Source organism: Martes martes, assembly GCF_963455335.1.
Source record: "Martes martes genome assembly, chromosome: 11".
Taxonomy (NCBI): Eukaryota; Metazoa; Chordata; class Mammalia; order Carnivora; family Mustelidae; genus Martes; species Martes martes.
In genome coordinates, this window is record NC_137899.1 from 29,440,362 (window position 1) to 29,460,193 (window position 19,832).

A 19,832-nucleotide genomic window follows, 5' to 3' on the forward strand; every position below is an offset into this window, starting at 1 on the left:
AGGGCGTTATCATCGGAATGCAAACGGGACTGTGTGAACTCCATCGGGAGGCTTGAAATGGAAGGCTTTGATCTAAACACTTAAAATTAATAAGAACACTTATTTATGCAGTTAGTGGATGGGACCTTGTTGGCTCTTCATATGTTTACATCTCATACCAGTTTTTCTACACTTTAAATGAATTCTACATCATTTTATATAAATTAAATCCTATAGCATGTTTACCCTTCATTGGCAAAATGCATGGTTGAATTACATTCTTGGTACATTTACAGCAGCAGGGAAATAAATATGTTTTAGAAAATGGCATTTTATCATCACTACCAAATTAAACAAGAAAGCAGGCTGTGTTATCTTGATTATTTTGATAAAGAATGGCTTCAGGATTCGGTCACAGCACCTTAAATGGATGAGATTATTCATTACAGCATTATGCAAGGAAAAGGAATTAAACATATTGTGCTACAAATTTTAAGAACCGCATCTAGAAAAAAAATCAGACAAAATATTATATAGTAATACTGAAATCATGATAATTTAAAATAGAGTGAGATAGGGAAGCATTTCACTACTGTGACATTATTACGGAATAGTTGAAGTAAGAAAATGAGTAGCTGTAAGAAACCAACTGAACTTGATGGAAGAAAAGGTAAGAGGCGAGATTTTAAGTACTTTTGGAAAGTACCAGTAAGCTAATTAGAAAAGGGAATCTGTGCACAGGGGATAATTACCTGGCTAATTCAGAAAACATTACTGTGCTTTAGGCCACATACACCTTTCACTTCTCCTAAATATCTGATTCGTTGGGACAAGAACATATTAAAAATGGTAGTTTTGGGAGAATAAAGAGAAAGACAATAGAAAATTATAAGGCTTCACTTTAATTTGCAGACAAGTAGAGAATCACAAAATCAAGTATTTTAGGGCTGGAAGGGACTTAAGGGGGCACTGCTATCCTATTTTTTTAAAAACTGCTTTATTTTATAAATGTTTTTGAATTAAATTTGAGGATAATTTTATAATCACCTTCATTTGATTCCTGTTACTGGCGGTGATACTCTTTCTTGGGGAAAATTCCGGGAGTGTTGGGGTCTAGTTAGGGATGGATACAAACTTGCTTTCCTTTCTGAACACAGCTACAGAACCAAGTTTAGATATACCTCCAAAGCCAGGGCTTAGAGAATTTGTCCTCCTCTATCCAGGAACCTGAGAAGACTGTGGAGTAAATCAGATGTGGGGGCCGGAAACAGCGGGAGTATTGCCTAGAAGAGCCCAACCCCATTACTTACTCACGTGTTTATGTACGCTTGGTGCTTTCATTTGGTAATGATTTTTCCATCTAGCTAATGATGTTTCAACATAAAACTTTGTTCCACTCCCCAAATGTTCTATCATTGGAGGTCTCACTAGCAACAGAACAGTAACTAGCAATCCTCTATTGCAAGGAATCAAATGAGAAAGCAAAAACTGACACACTCATTTTAAGCTACATCATATAACAATGGCTCAGAACCCAGTAGTTTATGAATGAAATAAAGATACTTTATTTATTACACAGGCACTTGGATATTCACATGCCCAACACATCTGATACACTTAACAACTATGGAAACATGAGTGGAAAATGTCTGTTTGTAGGATCAAGAGAGAACTTTCACCATGTAAAGGTGAGTTAGTGCATTAACAATTTTTTCCCTTACTTTCCTCTAAGAATTTCCAAAATCCACTGAAGTTTCAAAAAGTTACACTTGAAATAATATGCGACAAAAACTGATCTACATTCCAACTGGTATGCTAATTCGAATTTTGAGCAGTTTAAACTTTTATCACAATGCAACATATTTATAGTCATGCTTGAACAGATTAGGTTAGTAGCATGCATTCCATTCTGCAATATGAATATTGTTAATCTATTTCCCAACAGAAGTCAAAAGATGCCCAGTGCATAGAAAAATACAAATCACTTGTAGTCAATATATTATGGGACTGATTTGGGGACTTACACGGTGATGATGAAAGTCCTGAAATGCCATGCCCACAAAAGCACATTAAAAAGGGGATAAACATATTTTATCAGACAATCTCTAAAAAATTAAAAGATGAGGGCTTTAAATGTGGGGGATGTTCTTTGCTGTGTGCTTTGCATAGCGCCTTTCTGCTCACCTCCTTCTGGCTTGACTGGTCCATCAGACACCACCTTCCTGAGGGCTAGCTGGCTTTGGTCTTGGTTGCCATTGGCTGGTGGAGGCAGATTATCAGACTGAGTTCTTTGAATGGGGAGGACGCCTGCTATGCTGTGTCTGTGCTGCTTCCTGGCATGATTAGTCTGACCGCTTTTATGTGCTGCTGTGGCAGTGTGGGTGAAATGGAAACCCAGAGTATGTATCCTCAGATGGAACCAGCTTCAATGTTACTCATGCAAACAGAAGTGATCTTTTGCTCGATCCCAAGAAGTTGTGTTTTCAAAGGCCAAAATGACACCACATGCACAGCACTAGAGGGGTTAAAACTGGCTGTTTCTCAGGAAATGAAGACTTGGGGAGACGGGGCTAACATCAGTCTCTCTCCATGATCTGGCTGATGCTGCTTGGAAGTGAAATGGCAGCTCCGTTTGTCACACCTCTGCACTTGTTCGGTTTTTACATATCGACTGACTAAGTTTTCGCAAACTCAACGAAAAAACAGCAATTAAGTTGGGTGAGTGGTTACTCTTTGATCGGCATCTTGGCTGTGTAAGGATTTCCAATGGTTAGAAAAGAAAATAACCTAGAAATTCTCTGATATCGTATACAAAGTGTGATCCAAGAGAATGGACCCAACTGTGTTCCTGAATGAGGTGACATTGCCTCATCACATATGTCTATACGTCTATTAATATTATGTACTTTTTGGAAAATATAAGACTTGATTTTCTTCACAGATGTGTTTCCCAAAAGACTAGAAAGTTTCCCACATGGAAAGCTATGACATTTCACATGCATAATTCATTGAGGTTTTTAAGCTGGAAATGGCTTTCCCCCTCCCGCTCAGCTCGAGAACTCGACTGTTGGTCGCATTACTCTTCTGCCCAACGATTTCTGAGTGTTTTCAGATGCGAGAATCTCATCTCTAATCGGCTCTAAATGCTTGTGTGTGTGCGCTTTTTTTTTTTTTTCTTTTGGTGTAATGCCTGGAAAACTGGCAGCCACTTGTGCTTATAATTCCTGGATTCTCAAGGATATTTAAGTGCACACGAAAAGGACACACAACACTGCTTTGCCTGCAAACATCACAGACACAGCTACCAAATACTATGAGCCAGGTTGGATGGATGGTGGAGGAAACAGAGGGGAAACAGCCAGTTTTACTACAGTCCACATACATAATGAAATGAAAAAAAAAAAAAAGAAATCTAAATAAGAAAGAGCGGATTGATGTCTTGGTACTGTTCTCACATGGACAGAGGGTCGGAGGACGGAGGGAGCAGGGTCTGCCAAAACACGGAAAGCGAACAGGGAAGGACAGCAGGAGAGAGAGAGGCAACAGATGAACATGAAGCTGCCATGCTGAGGAATTTATTTGCGTCTTTTACTTGGTTGCAGGCGGAGCTGCTGCACCGCGGCTTCGGCAGCGGCTATGGCAGCCCCAGCATCTTCCAGGTGGCTCTGGGTGACGCTGGTTTTGCTCTGACTGCGCGACGGTCCGTGAGAGCGCAGGTGGCCTTCGGAGGAGGATTTCGAGCTACCGGGACTACTGTGGGATTTCTCAATGGTGGGAACCTGCATGTCTGGTTACAAGAGGGTGAGACGTGAGTTAACAGTGCTCCAGCGTTCCTCCTGTCAAGCTTGGTCTCACACAATTTGAAACTGTCTAAGATTTATGTTAATTCGGTTTCCTTTCAGGCTCATTTATGCAACTGCTCGCCACAAGGTAATGTGATTAAACATTCGGGAAACAGTTTTTGGGAGGAAAGTCAAAAGGATAATCATGGTGAGAAGAGATAAGTCTGAGAAGAGGACAGACATCTCACCAGCCTCATGGAAATGTGTATGTCAGCTTTCAGTTTCTCCAAGCCACCGCTAATTCTAGGAGTGACCAGGCAAGAGACAAGAAGCTCACATGCCCACGGAGGAGTTTTCAGTGAAAACGCAGGGAATTCCTGGATGAAGGGGCCTGAGTCATCAGGACACATTAACAGTGGAGACTGGAGAATCATGTCTCAGAGGATTTCAGAGAACGTCTATAGAGATCCCACATTTACTATGGCCGTCAAAGAGAAAGGTCTTTACGCTAATGATCTTCCAGAAAGTTAATCAGGGTAGAGTTGATCTGGCTAAGTGGAATCCATAAATGACCTATAAAGCTCATTCATAAGTCATCTGTAGCCCTCATGGTCAGTCCGTGGCTTGTCATATCAACTCAGTGGCCTACTGGACTTGGCCTCGTGGTTTTCCATCTCCGAGAACACTTGCACTTGTGACCCATTCCTTTCTAATGTACAAAGAACCACTTTTCAATTTGATGTACTTTCTGAGAAGAGGAGAGAAGGGAGCAATACTCAGGTCCAGTATAAAAATTTATAGTTGACACTTAAAAATAGTTCAGTATGTCTAGGTAAGATACTACATGGTATCTCATCTAGGCAGTCACTTGGTTGATGATGATTAATGTTGTGTCGTAGGATCATTGGCAACGAACCTCTCGAAGGAAAAGCTCATTCACATGGGAATGCTGTGCATACTGCCAAACCCAATGGATAACATTACCATTTCAAAAATAACGATAGTAGTTCAAAAAAATCATAGAATTAGCTCGAGGCCAACATTTAGGAAAGGTATAATCAAATTTCAACATACCCATTGTTTTGGTGACATGGGGAAAATGATCTTGATATGGTAAGTAAAAACCAGGATGCAAAATTATATATGTTCATATATTATACATATAATATATGAGTAAGAATATACCTTTGAAAAAAATAGGGGTTTAAACAACGAGAAAATATATGCATAAATGGTAATGATGAGTATGTCTAGTCAATGGACTGTTGAGGATTTTAATTTTTCTTTATGAAATACCCCCAACATATTTTATAAAATCATATTATCTTTCATTTTGACAGCTGGAAATAATCCAACAGCTCATACAGCCCAATCCCCTCTGTTGTACCGGTTGAGAACCAGAGTCAGAGAGGTGAAGATCACAGAGTCATAAACCTAATTATGTGCTGATCTGAGACTAAAGCCCATTTTTCCTGATTCCATATCCATTACTGTTTGTAGGATATTATATTACATACTTTCCAACAGAATCCAACACTGTAAAATATATTAAGTATACAAGCATTCATATTTAAGAAGTTACTGTGTGAACAAACAGAAAAAAGCTTTTTCTACTTGAAATAACTCCTACCCTTGGATGGGTCAGGGAAGATACCATGGCTTCTGCTTTTGATGACAGATGGCTTTGGAGACTGCTGGCTGCTCTGACTGGAATGAGACTTGCCATGATCAATGCTTTCAGTCTGTTCTTTGAGAGAATACCATCTAGGAGTGTTATCGAGATGAGATGTGCTAGATAAATCAATCAATACCTGAAAAAAGGCAATAGGTCAATGAAATTGATACAATTCATTCATTACTTGTTTCTGTGATCTGAAATTTACTCAAGGATATAAGCCAAAAACATAGTATGACTTTGAGGATGACAAGGCTGTCTTCCTCATTTTTCTTTACCCATGACATTGGGAGCAAAGTCTTGTGCATATTAGATGCTTAAAAAATATTTGATTAGGGGCACCGGGGTGGTGCAGTCGGCTGGGCATCAGACTCTTGAATTCGGCTCAGGTCATGATCTCAGGGTTGTGAGATTGGGCCCTGCACTGGGCTCTGCTTTGCTCTGCTCTCCTGCTGCCCTCCTCACTGTGAACTCTCTCTCTCTCTAAAATAAATAAATTTTTTTTAAAAAAATGAACTTTTGATTAAACTGAACTGTATAAAATCTTTGTTAATTAAATTATTTGGAGATGATGTAAAAAGGTCGAGTCTCAACTCAATCTTTGTGAATGAAAGTCCTCTTTTGTTAAATGAACACATTTAGTAATAAACTTGGATATCTTTTTTTTAAAAACTAGGATATCATTTTTAAAAATTTGCTTTTAGTTACTAGAGGGACAAAATTAAAAAAATGGATTATTTACAATTACTGACTTATTCCTTGTATTTTAAAACATACCTTAACTCATATTTGAAATAGAGATATGACTAACAATTTATGATGAGAAAGTACTGTGTCACGGTTTGACTGGCAGCATTTTTTTAATTCTTAGTAGTTTGTGAGTAATAACCCATTTCACAATTGTTGGCATTTTAGATTTGATGAGATATAAAAAAACGAGAACCAACACAATGGATATATGCTCTAGGTTCATGTCAACAATAAATTATAAGGACTATAATAAATCAGTTTTCTGAAATGGAACACTAAGTTAGATAGCATATTGCATCCTAGAACTGTCCAAAGACTAGTACCAGGGGCTGTACCAGCAAGGGAGCCTATAAGTAAAGGTCAAATGGCCAAGTTTTGATAGAAAAGAAAAGTATGGTGTCTTGGAACCAAATAAGGTCTCATGGCACATAGACTAAGTAACTGTTTTCCATTGTTTCTGGGAAGGGATATCATATTGTCTAGGTGTTATTTAATTTTTGGAGATGATTTATTTTTTAACATTAATTCATAACTTCTACTTTAAATAAAGATTATTAAATATAGTATATTTTTTGAAATATGATAGATTAAAAAAAAAAGGCACAGGATCTGACCACTGTGCCAGATTTCATGATTAGGTTAGATTCCATGTGAACTTACATAAAATTGTTTTGTATTGTTTTCTCCTACTTTTAGTTCTGTCTCATAAAATATTTTGAGAGATTTTTCTTGGGATGCTTAAAGGAAATAAGAATGCAGAAAGTCACATCAAGCCATTGACAGCTGCGGTGAGGAAGAACAAGTAAATACCTGAAAATAAATTTTAAAAATCTAGCTCATTTTATAGTAATCTGTTTCAAATTTGGATTCACAGCATGATTGCATATCTCCTATCAAAGCAATTAATAATTCATCTGCAAATTTATTATAAATTAATAATCTAATAAAATTTAATTTAATAAAATTAATAATAAATTTAATTAATAAATTTAATTGATAATAAAATTAATAAAATTTAATAAAATTAATAAATTAATAAAAGTACATCAAATGGCAGAGTGAAAACCATTACTCAAATTGCTACTCATCTAGTCAAAGAATAAAACAGGAAATATATCCTACCCACAAAAGGGCTTTCACCAAAATGATAATCTAATAAACTTCAGAAATATGCTTGCATCAATAAACTTTAATTGGTGGCTTATAGTGAAAGCAAATAAAGAAAAGGAAACCAGATGCTCACCTCACCAAGAAAGTCATTGGAAGAAAATCTATCATAATCCCAGACTGTCACCTCCAGGGTTTTCTTCTTTAGCTACAGTTTAAATCAAAATGTTACTAACCCCACAAATTTTCATCACACTCTATTATAGATTCATCTATTTTCACTTCCTTGAACTGTTTCCATTTGCGTAAAAAGACTTCAAACTTTATCTAAAATATGGGTTTATATTAAATATTATGTAAAATGTCAATGATTTTAGAGTCCAACCTAGTGTTTGTTCATAAGAGACCTCAAACTTTTACTAATTCCCTCTTTTCTAAGCCCCCCTATTGATTTTTATTAAAAAAAAAAAGCAGAATCTATAAATGCTCATCAAATACATGGAATTTATAGGATGCAAAACTGTCTAGGTTATTTAGATAAAATATTTAGATTGGAGTTTTTTTATTTTAGTAAAATGCCAAAAAATAAAGTAGCATTGTCTTATTTCTGTGGGTACATTTAACTTATTTTAAATTCAAGAACCCAGATTACAATTTGTACCTAGCCTCAACTTCATAATCAATTTAGAAATCTTCCAGAGGACAAATCCTAAATCTCCTTGAAAACCCTTTCAGCTAGTCTTCTGTATGTCTTTGTAAAGTTTAGTCCCATAATGCCTGATTCGTAAGAGGTCTTGATTTAGAGAAGAGATGAATTCTTAAACTGCTGTCTGGTGCAACAACACATTCATATACACTGAATATTTTCTTTGTATTATTTGTAAAAGTCAAAATATAGCCAGCTATTATTTTTGTAATATATACACATCAGATCATCATGTATACCATAAACTTACATAATGTATTATGTCAATTACCTCAGTAAAACTGGAAAGAAGTGAAAGTGATTGACCAAATTTTACAAAAAAATATATAGCTAGTTGGAAAAGATTTTCCCTTAAAATTTGATAAATGTGTCCCAGTCTGTTGAAATATTCAAATTTTGCAATAACTGATGGAAAATGTTCCATTGGTCTTATTTCTTTATTTTTTGGCTGCTTTGTTGTAAGGCACACATTTACACTCATGGTAACTTTGCCCTGTGCCTATTTCTTTTCACTTGGCTATGTTGATTATTTGTATTTTACACATTTCTTTTTGTTTGCATGCAAAATTGATAGACCACAACCTTGCAATAATTTTGTCATCGGTTTTCTTATACTAGCCTAAATATGTTATATAGAAAATAATCATCACATACCTGTTCCATGGAGATACTTTTATAAATTACTGTTTGATTCCACTCAGGATTAAGACTTTTTTGAACATATTTAGTCCTCCTCTTGTATTCAGCACTGAATTAGAAGAAAAAAAAAAAGGGTTATCTTGATTATTCACCTTAAATGAGCCTTCACAGCCAGCTGGAAGAGCATGCAGACATTTTAAGATGATATTTTGTTTTAAACATTATGCAATCATCCCATCACCTTCCTGTCTAGAACCTTTTTTTAAGTTGAATACAAAATGACAATTTAAAAATATGTTGGACGCTTTTAGTTTCATTTGTCCTAAAGTAGTTTTTAAAGAAAAGCTTTTAGGTGTTCTAACTATACCATCATTTTAGAACCTTTCTCTTTCCTGAATCCAGGAGACTGTTGCATGAACTATATGGTAACATCAATATCTTCTTCCCCATAAAATATAATTTGGTATCTCACTTCCCAATACTTTTACTTCTAATCATGTCTGCAAAGCCAAATGGTCTTTCTTTTTTTTTTGTCTGTATAAAATTGTAATGATTGTTTTGACTGAAGAAAGGATGAGAAATGTTTGTTGCTATAGCTGAGATTCTATGAACATTTGTTACCTTGTACTTAAAGTATATTTTGACACTCTTAGTAAAGCAGGATATTTAGTTATAAAGCAATTACATATAAATTCTGGGTTTATGTCAATAGCCTGGATAAATCATTACAAACCAGATCAAAATATTTCCTCATTCCTTACAAACTGGGGCATGTGAATTTTTCCTTGACTCTTCTATTCCATCTGAACAGCAGCTAGAAGTTTATATCCCAAACTTATTCTAGTTAAGACAAACAGAACATCTATCAGATCATCGGGTTGGAATTACTGTTGTTTGCTATTAGCCAACGTTACCCACACAGATGAGGCCTTCATCCAATCCTCACTGCCTTTTTCCCAAATTTTCTGCAGAGCCTTATAGCTTAGGTCCTAGATAATACTTCAGCTCCCATGGGCAACAGAGTCCTGAAAACCAACCTAGTCATCTAGAGTCCTTTCACATGCTTTGATTTTACAAATTGTTTTTTCTAAAGGGACCGGATCCTGACCCTTGATTCGTTGTTCCTAACACGGGGCCGACTAACTCTTGCTAGACCCTGGTCTCAAGCACAGCCACATCCTGGAATGCCTCCTCCTACTGCTTCCTAGGCACTAATTAACCCTCTCCATTCTAGACAGAGCAACTGAGAATCAAGCTCTAGTTCCCACTCAACTTTATCATGTCTTTTGTCTCTCTTTAGCTTTATTCTCTTTCTTATCAGCCACACGCCAGGGCAGGAATTCCCAACATGGACTGCATATTGGCATCACCCAGGAATCTGAGTTCCGAGGCTGCCAAGTAGGGTCCAGCACTGCACCCACGTTTCCCTGCCCTGCACCTCCAAGGAGATCCTGATTTCATACGTCTGGGATGAGGTCTGAGTAGTAGAATTTTAAAAAATATCCCAGGTAAACCTAATGTGCAGATTGAGAACCAATGAACTTAAAACAGTTCCCAAGACCTCATGTGTCAGCCATTGTAAAGTGAATTCATTTAAGAAAAAAAGCATCATTCTCGTCACTTCTAACAAACTCATTTGTGTGAAAATGAGAGCAGGATTTGACCATTTTTTCATTCAAGACAAATTGCAAACAATTTTAGGGAAATGCATATGCAAGGATTTAAGGAAACAGTTCTCGTAGACTGTAGACAGTATAAATTTGTACACAGTTTTTAGACGAATTTTAGATGAAACTGGTGAAGTTTATGGACCCAAATACCTAGAAAATTCTATTTTGACTTCTTCCACTTCCACTTTACAGAAGTTTTCCCACCTGTGCACAAGGAATGTTTTTAAGAACATTCACCATAACATTGTTTCTGATAGCATATTAATAAGATTAAATATGTATTATGATATATTCTTTCAATGAAATAGTATCAGTTAAAGTGAATAAATATATACTTTCATAAATTAAGATGGATGAATCTTGAAAGAAAGTTGAGCAAAAAATGTGCAGAAGGATAACTATAGTGAGTTATCATGATTTAAAATCAAAATCATGGGAAATAATACAGTAAACTATGAATACATGTATACAAAATAAATGCATATAAACATCATAAGACAGTTTGGCAATTATAGGTAATAAATTCTAGTTAGTGGTTATCTCAAGTGGACAGGGGAATGGTTTCAGAGGGGCTCAGGGTACCTATAAAATATTTTTATTAAAAAATGAAGACTATATAGCAAAATACTAAAATTTGATGGAACTAAATGGCAAGAACACAGGTATTTGTTAATTATTTTCTATAATTTTCAGTGATTTTGAAATATTTTACAATATAAATTCAAAATAACTTTCGTAAGCTATGTTCCTTTATAACTTATGTTTTTTATTTTTTTTTTTATAATGACATGGGAAGAATGGATGTGACCACTTTCAAGATAATAGCAAGCCTTGGTTACTACTTTAGAATTCATGGCTATTTCTCTAGGTAGGCATACTTAGAAGAAAAACACATGACAATATAAGTTTTAAGGCTTCTATTTGTTTTGGGCTTTGTTACTAAGGTAATGAGATCATGGGGAAACATAAGGATAAGGTTCATAATACAGGGGAATAGTAATAAATTATTTTTTTCCAATGCTGAAAAATTAAATGCTTAACTTTTCAAAAAGATAGGAATTAATGTCAAATGCAAACTCAAGTATTTTCACTAAAATCCTAGATATGTATTTGTGAAAATAGTCTGTATTATTTAAATGTCTTCCAAAGAATTTATTATTCATCATCTTTTCTGAATCTATGAATAATTGTTATTATAATTTTTCACCTGCATATTTTAGTCATTTTTTCACTTACACATTTAACAAAAGTTCTTAATTCATATATGAAAAGCAATTTATAAAGTAAGCACATTAAAATAAAAACAGTTAACATTCATTAAAAGCTTAGTTTTTCCCAGGCAGAGTTCTAAATGCTTCTTATGTGTTAACTCATTTAATCCTCATGGCAATTTTATGAGACAGGATTAAAAAAATGAAACTCAGTGAATTAAGGTATGTTGGAAAGGCTGCATAGTTATTAACTGGTAGGGCCATGATTCAAGCATAGGGCAAAACTGATTGGTTGCTCTTAAACTTATGCTATATGAACTCAATTGATTAGGCTCACAAAATGTGAATAATCCATCAATTTCTTAATTTCAGGCTTAATAGCTGAAGTGCCTAGTTTGTCTTCTTTACCATGTAACCTAATGTTCTTCACTTAGTTTAAATATAAATATTTCCTATATATGTAATATAAATTATATACAATATGTGTGCATATATATACACATATCAGAAAAATTAGGCCAGTGTTGGAGTTGTTCAGGCAAATTCTGAATAGTATATCCTAAGAGAGTGTTGTGAAAGGAAGTATAATTACTATAAATATTTATTCTTGCCCAGATCCACTCAGAAATAACCACAATTGGGGGGGAATTTTATGTTATTAGTGAGTTTGATTCTTCAATTCTCTTCGGACTCAAGGTGTCTATTGCCTTTAGAATTAATGCAGGAACACACAATTTGCCCCCACTATTTCTGGTGGTGCTTGGCAATGATAACGCAATCCTTTGCAGGGTTTTTTTTTGGTCTTGAATGTTATGAGATGGTTGCACAAAGCCAGTCCTTTTAACCCTTGTTTTAGAACTGCCACGAACTGACCATCTTGAGCATTGATCTCCATGGGCTGTGTTTCCACTTTACACAATTGAAAACTGCTGGCACTTCTCATAGCTACATCAAAATCTGGACTGACAAGTTGAAGGTGACCAGGTAAGCAGTGGCATTCTTAAATGTGAGCCTGAATTAGGTTGAGAAAAAAGTAGAGCCCATTTTCCTTTCCCTTCTTGTCTGGAAAACACATTATATTCCCTCATTGGAAGATTGCAATAATGACATTCTATTAGGACAATTAGGCTGTATCTAATAATCTGAGAATTTTTTTAATAAGGGAAAATAAAAAGTCAATTAATCAAGATGGGTCATGGTGCTAATAAAAAAATTAACCTTCATCTCCTTGAAGTTATGACTAACTTCTTTTCTCTTTCATTTTTTAAATTATTTACTAGTTACCTCCTCAGGAGTAGACATGCTTTTAAGACAGGCAGAAAAAGATACATGAAATTCGATGATTCTCCCGTATACTAGTGGAAAAGGAATTCTCTGAGTTTCTCTAATTTCAAAAAAAGTAAGAAAGATGAATGGAATATGATGGCTTCTTTGTATTTCTCTCTCATAGAATTATCTGAAATACTGAAGGTTTTCATTTCTTTTGTTTTATTTAGTTTTCCTTTATTGGAAATTACACGCACGCGTGCGCGCGCGCGCACACACACCTACACAATTTATTTTTAATTACTCCTCTAAGGATTTTCCTTTAATTTAGAAAGAAGCTCCAATCATATCCCGTTTTATGAGCCGTACTGTTCTGGGCAGCAGTGTGTTTTTGGCACATCACTTGATTGTCTGTGCTCCTTGAAGTCAGAGCCTATGTGGCCATTTGTCAGTTCTACCCTCAGCACTTCGCACAGTGTCTAGAACATTCTGTGCTAAAGAAATGTTTATTGGAAGAATCCTTAAAATATACTATTTTTTTCCCTTAAAATCAATTGAAATGAAAAAAGCTTTGGCCTTTGAATTGTAAATGCATGCAACACCTGTCCCTGCTTTATAGAGGTCCTGGAGGAAATAGTCTGATATGTTAACAAGGACGTTTAGAGAAAGTCCGGGCCGGAACTGAACTTCCAGCTAACATGATAATGAAAATCAGCTTCAATCAGAGCAAAATCTCATTCATGGCAAAAGGCCTGTACTTTGTCAAACAGTATAATGATAGAAAACCAGAATGAGATCCTTCAGATTTGCTCATTTCCACTTCTTAGTTAGCCAGGGACAAGGACTGAGTTCATGCACTCTGGAGGCTCTTTCCTTGTTTCCCTTCCTCTCGGGCTGACAACTGGGTTTTCAGAGCTTCTGAGTATAGTGCTCCGAGGGTGGGAAGAGGCAATGAGAGGAGATGAGAAAATTGGACCAGTGAAATTTTTATTAGCGAATAGGAATTTTTTTTTTAAATTTTAAGAATGACAAATGTATTATATTTTATGATTGAAGAAAACAAAGTTGTTTGGTTTCCTAGCAGTATTGTTAAATAATTTTGTATAATTCTATAGCCCAACCATTCCACATCATTTTTTTGTGGGAATAACTGATCACTGGCGACTTGATGTAGCCAATCATAAAATAACAATAATCCATCAACTTTCTTAAGCTGAAGTATCTAGGTAGCTTTTCCTATAATCTACCCTATAATCTAAAGGTCTTCACCTCAATTTAAATATATATATATATGTGTGTGTGTGTGTATGTGTATACACATATGTATATATACACATATGTATATTTCCTGAATATAAATTATATACATTTGTATATATAGACATATCACAGCAATTTTAGGCCAGTTTCAGAGTTGCTTCCGGAAATTCTAGGGGTATAACCTAAGATAATTTAGGGGTATACCCTAAGTTATTATGTAACTGTACATAATACCGAAGATAATATCGAGTGCCATTTATTGAGAGCCTGTTATGTGTCAGACATTATGCTTATTACTTCTGGTTTATTACTCTGTCTATTTTATAAAAAACCTAAGGGGGTGTTATTATTATTCTTATTTAGCAGAAGAGGAGATCATTTTAGAGAAACCTCACAACTTCCAAGAGGCAGGGCTGAAATTCAAACCCAAGCTCTTTAGGACTTTATTCAGTGGCCTCCTGAGCCAAAATTTCAGTGTCAGCACCTTGTTATTATTAGTTCTTCTTGCACTGACAGTTCTCAAAGAGATGATGGAAGTGACTTCTAGATGAAACACATGATGAGAAAGTGACTTCTAGATCTTTGAAATTGTAACCAGAACATCCCAGACTGTTTCAACCATTATCTACACTTACGAAACATGCTCTTTTCTAAATTAAAGGTGGACAATCATTGTCATTCTGACAATTTCCCCCCAGTTTGTCTAGATAAAAGATAGGAAGGTTCTGAATAAAGTGACTGATAATGTCTGTTCTAAAATGACACTATCTTTTTCAACCAAACTAATTTTGCACATCAGTCTGAGACCTATCTGGATGAGTGATCTGGGTGTTGTCCTGAAATGAGGGAACCAGTCATAATAAGCAATCTATCACAGGATCGAATTTACCATGATTCTGTGTGCAAGGAAACACGAAGTTTCTGGCCACTAGAAAGAGTGCGGTGACTAATCCTATTCTTTACAATATTTAAATATCTATACCTTTCAAAATCAGAAACAACCCCTTTTGGGCAACAGCTCATCAGGATTAGTAAGGATGTCAGATTTTAATGCTGCAGACGAAACCAAATCCTGTACCATTAATATTCTGGGTGGGATTAAAACTCTCATCAGCCCATTGCTACAGATGGGGCTAGATTCACCTCTCCAACTAAATAACACATTTAATATATAATGTAATGAGATGTGCAGAAGAATGTGTTCAGTTATGTATCTGAAAGCTACCCTTAGCTGACCATGTAATGATGTACCACGTTGTGAGCTCTATTTGAAGACAGTTTCCTACTACTGGCCAAGAAAGGAGGAAGCTCTCACATTGTTGCCAATGTGGGAGAGCAGGCCGATAATGGCGTCCTACTGCATGGAGCTGTCTTTGCGGTGCAGAAAGTATAAAGGCATGGAAATGTTTCGATATGAGGTATAAGTAAGAGAAAAAGACTAGAGAACTATGGTATTTAGGATGACTTTCATGCCCAGTACTGGGCATCTGGAAGGTCAGTTAGTGTCTTGTGAAAAATGACTCTAGATTTTACTTTTATTTGTAACAGAAGACCCAGAAGAACTTAAGCCATGGTTATCACATGAGAAGTAGAAAGAATCTTAGTGGACAAATTATATAGGAAAAACCAGTTACACCTAACTTCAGGGTGGTATTTCCTCATTCATATTTTTTTTCTGTTTTTAATATTTTCTACTTTTCAGTGTTCTATGCCACACATCTGCCAAACCTGTTCAGTAATGTTGTAATCCTAACAATTTGCTGGTGGCCTAATTCAATAGATACCAACATGTAAAAAGATGCAAATTACACCCCAAGCCAAATGGCAGGTGAATATACACAAATAGGCAAAAAATAAATAAATAAATAAATAAAATAAAAATAGACATTACAGCGTAGCTTGATACTGAAAGAGAACCAACTCTACCTTGCGTTCTGGACAACCATGACTTGACTGCATTGATTCCGAGAACGAGAGTGAAGGGATACAACAGGCAAGTCGGAAAGACAGGAAGAAAAAAGTTAGGAACAGAAATAAGGAAGAAAATACGAGAATAATAACTGGAGGAGCTACACCTTAACATATAAACAACATGAGGCAGAAAAGAGTCTTGGAGCTATGGTGAAAATAACAGCTCTAAGCCAAATAACAGCCAAATGCCTTGGCCACTGTAATCTGTAGGAGTAATTTAAGGAAAGGTTAACAGATTGAATAAAGGTAGTTGATTAGCTCCCTGCGGGCAGATCCCACCCAGCAGGCATGTTTTGTCTGACAAAATATGGGGAATGGCTTTAGGTGGGAAAAATCACTCTTTATTTCACTATAGTTCCCTCATTCCCTGTTACTCATTCCAGAAAAACTGACATATTCCTGTTATCTGCCTGCCCTTTCAGGTTATTCAAGGATGTAATAGCCTAATTGAAAAAAAAAAAAAGTCTAAGTAAATTTGTAATAAATAAAAGATAGGGACTCTCATAGAATATAAAAAGTGATATTCTCCAGGATATTATTAGAGAAGACAGAAAGTAAAAGACACTGCTTTATTTTCATTCATTCATTAGCAGATGCTAATTAGGGATATACCCTTGGCGGTGATTTCTTCTTGTCCCATAATATTGTCATTAAATAACAGGGAAGATCTAATGACCCAATCAAAAGCAGAATGAAGTTATCAGTTGTTGTTGTTACACTCAAATTAAAAAAAGATAGCCAAATTACAGTTGTAACTACTAAAGATTTAAATGAACATAAAATAAAAACTCCCCTTTCCTGTGCTCTATTGGTGACCCCTATATATTAAATTTAATGAATTAAAACTAGAATCACAAAACCAGCAATTCTAAATTTCTACATAAAAATCATTAGGATGAAATTAAAGGCTGTATCCTTAATTTGATATAACACCTGGAAATTTTCAAATTATTTTCTGAGTATATTGATATCCCGACAGACAAAACTATTGGCTCTGCTTCCTTGGCTCTGTCAATACTGACAAAAAAAATTAATCCCAAAAGAAATCGTGATCTGCTGGTGGTGATGTAATTAGTCAACAAACAGCAGATTCAAAGGTAACAAATAACTCAGTTTTGACCCTGTTCAAACAAACCCAACTATAGTCCAAGAACATGCTTTGTATGATTTCAGTGCTTTTACATTTTTTGAGGTTTGTTTTATGGCCCACAATATAGTTTTTCTTGGTGAATATTTTGGGTGCGCTTGAAAAGAATACATTATTCTGCTGTTAATGAGAAAATGTTCTATAAATACTAATTAGGTCTTCAAACCAAATAGGAAATTATTATGAGGCATCTGGGGAAACTAAGGAATTATTTAAACATTTAAAAATTATAATGATTATATGTGGTATTTGTTTTAAATGAGTTATCTCTTAGAAATACATAGTAAAATATTTGCAGAAAAAAGTTATGAGTTGAGATCTATTTTTTTAATTTAGATTCAACTAGCCAACATTAATTTTTGATCTATTTTAAAATAATCTGTATAGAGGGAGTATATGAGGGTAAAAATGAGACATGATTGGCTAGGAAGTAACAACTGTTGAAGCTGAGTAAAGAGTATGTGGTGGGTCACAACATTATTCTTTCTATTCACATGCAACAATTCAAAATTTCCAAGTAAAAAGTAATATTTAAATGTCAATCCTCAAGTTAAATGAAAAAAATGAATAAAAATAAAACCAGAGGCTTCAAATTACCAGCCCCAAATTCTTTTTATTATACCTCCAATTGTTGATTATTTATGGTTCCATCATGCTAATTTGGCTACGATAAATTGTTCAGATAAGGTATAATGATCAGTGGGGTCCAAATCACCGTTTTGAAGCCATCCTTGAGTACTGATCTATATACCAGAACATAGCAATTTGCATTTATCATGTGAAAATTAAACATCTCCAACGAGCACTTGCTTTATATGAACAGTTTGTATATCACATGAGATTCAGAGATATTTTTCATCTATTTACCAAATATTTACCATACTTTGTAAACATTTTTTAATATTCAACATTTCAAATATTACTCTTATTTTATAATTTTTAAAACAATGATTTGAAAATACACATATAAATAAGGAGACATCAATAAGTCAATTAATGAATGTGTAACGGGCTAGATAATGATATCCTATAAGATAAAACAGTAATTTACGAATTGCTGAATAGTAGTTTTGCAAATGAATTTGGGCAGGTAAAGCTAAATTCTCTAAATCTGCCACAAATAATACCTTAAATGATTTCAGAGTCCATCTGATTGGTTATAATGGTTTCTAGATTCAAAAGATGGACATGTGTCATCAAGACAGGATTTAGTATGATCAAGGCTCTCCTGGAACACTTCAAGGCTTAACTGCAAATTTTTATTTCCAAGTTATCTAATAATTGGAAATAAATAAATATGACATGTGAATAAAACTGAGGGAAAAATAATAAACTCTTTAAAACTGGAGACTAGAAACACTAACACTGGTTTTTAATCCATGCGATGCGATCCTTAGAAGACACTGCGCCTTTACTCACCCTCTCCCAGGAAGAAGGTACACTTTCACGAAGGGGTCCGAGTAACCGTTGTTGTCTCGAGGGACAAGGTTTCTTGCTTGGAGAATATGGATTATGAGATTTCCAAGATCATAGTTGATTTGAAGCTTAAAGGGATATCAAAATAGTCCATGAATATTTTTTGTTTTAAGAAATCTAGAATATGTTATTATTCAATAATTTATCAGTACTTTTTTTTAGTCTCATAAAGAGCCTCAACCTTCGTTTCCATTTTACTTGAAACTGAACAGACTAGTGTATGTCTAATTTAATTGAGAGCTCCCAGGCACATGCTAATTACTAGTAAATGTGAGGTTCATTTTTTCCATGGTTAAAGTTCTGGCCTGTCTAAAATTCATTTAGAAGAAAAATCATGCAGTGAATGGCTAGTTACATTTTTAAACTAAATTTATACTCTTAGAAAAACGGTAAATGTTGTTAGCGTTCATGAATACAATTACCGGGATTTTGAAAATAAATCAATTGATGAATTTATTAGAAAATGTCTCTTGCATTTTACAAAATAATTAGCAGTAGGTGGAATCATCATTTAAAGATAGAGTTGTTAGTTTGAAATGTAAGAATATTTAAGAACATGTGGATTTTATTTCTTTCTATATTATGTTATATTACCGATAATTTTTTCTGTGCCTGCTTTTCTAATAGAGCAGAGTTTAAGACAATAAGATCTTGTTCTTTAATTTTAGATGCTTCAAAGGGAAGAAGAGGCCTTGCCTCCTAGATGTTTAATGGTGTTGCACAACTGTCACTGAATAGGTAAAGATTAACAATTCAAATAAATATTTGCAAAGCCTGCATAATTCAAGATAATGAAGTTAACTAATTTTTCTCCAAAATTTAGATATTCTTATGGCATCATTTTGAACAAGCCTTAATTTTGCCTGATGCTGCTTTTGTTTATCAAATAACAGAAAGGAATGGATCTATATTTCAGAAGAAAAAAATCCATGAATAAAAATACTAACCTATTTTTTATAACCATAGGAAACAGGCATGTTGTGCTCATGTTGAGAATGGGTTTATGTAGAAAAGCCAAACTTTATTTAAAATCTGATAATTAAAATAATTCCTAATTTTACCACAACTTTTTTCTGGTTACATTTTTCTGGCAGAAAAGGAATCTCCTGTTGTTTTTCTCAACACAGAAAAGCTCACTTCGATGATCATGAAAGTAACGGGACATAGAAAACAAAGTGCCACAAAGGAAGACA

At 34.8% G+C, this 19,832-nt stretch overlaps 1 protein-coding gene across 1 annotated transcript in view; it reads right to left on the reverse strand.

Annotated features, from left to right (window-relative positions):
* PCLO (piccolo presynaptic cytomatrix protein) overlaps positions 1–19,832 on the reverse strand; it is a 397,938-nt gene that overhangs the window by 54,872 nt on the left and 323,234 nt on the right. The window contains exons 15-20 of the mRNA XM_080818063.1: positions 18,583–18,707; positions 15,972–15,998; positions 8,654–8,747; positions 7,430–7,501; positions 5,392–5,572; positions 3,572–3,766 (exon numbers count right to left, since the gene is read on the reverse strand). Of these exons, the coding sequence (XP_080674189.1) occupies positions 3,572–3,766; positions 5,392–5,572; positions 7,430–7,501; positions 8,654–8,747; positions 15,972–15,998; positions 18,583–18,707 (694 nt within the window). The remainder of the gene's footprint in view (positions 1–3,571; positions 3,767–5,391; positions 5,573–7,429; positions 7,502–8,653; positions 8,748–15,971; positions 15,999–18,582; positions 18,708–19,832) is intronic.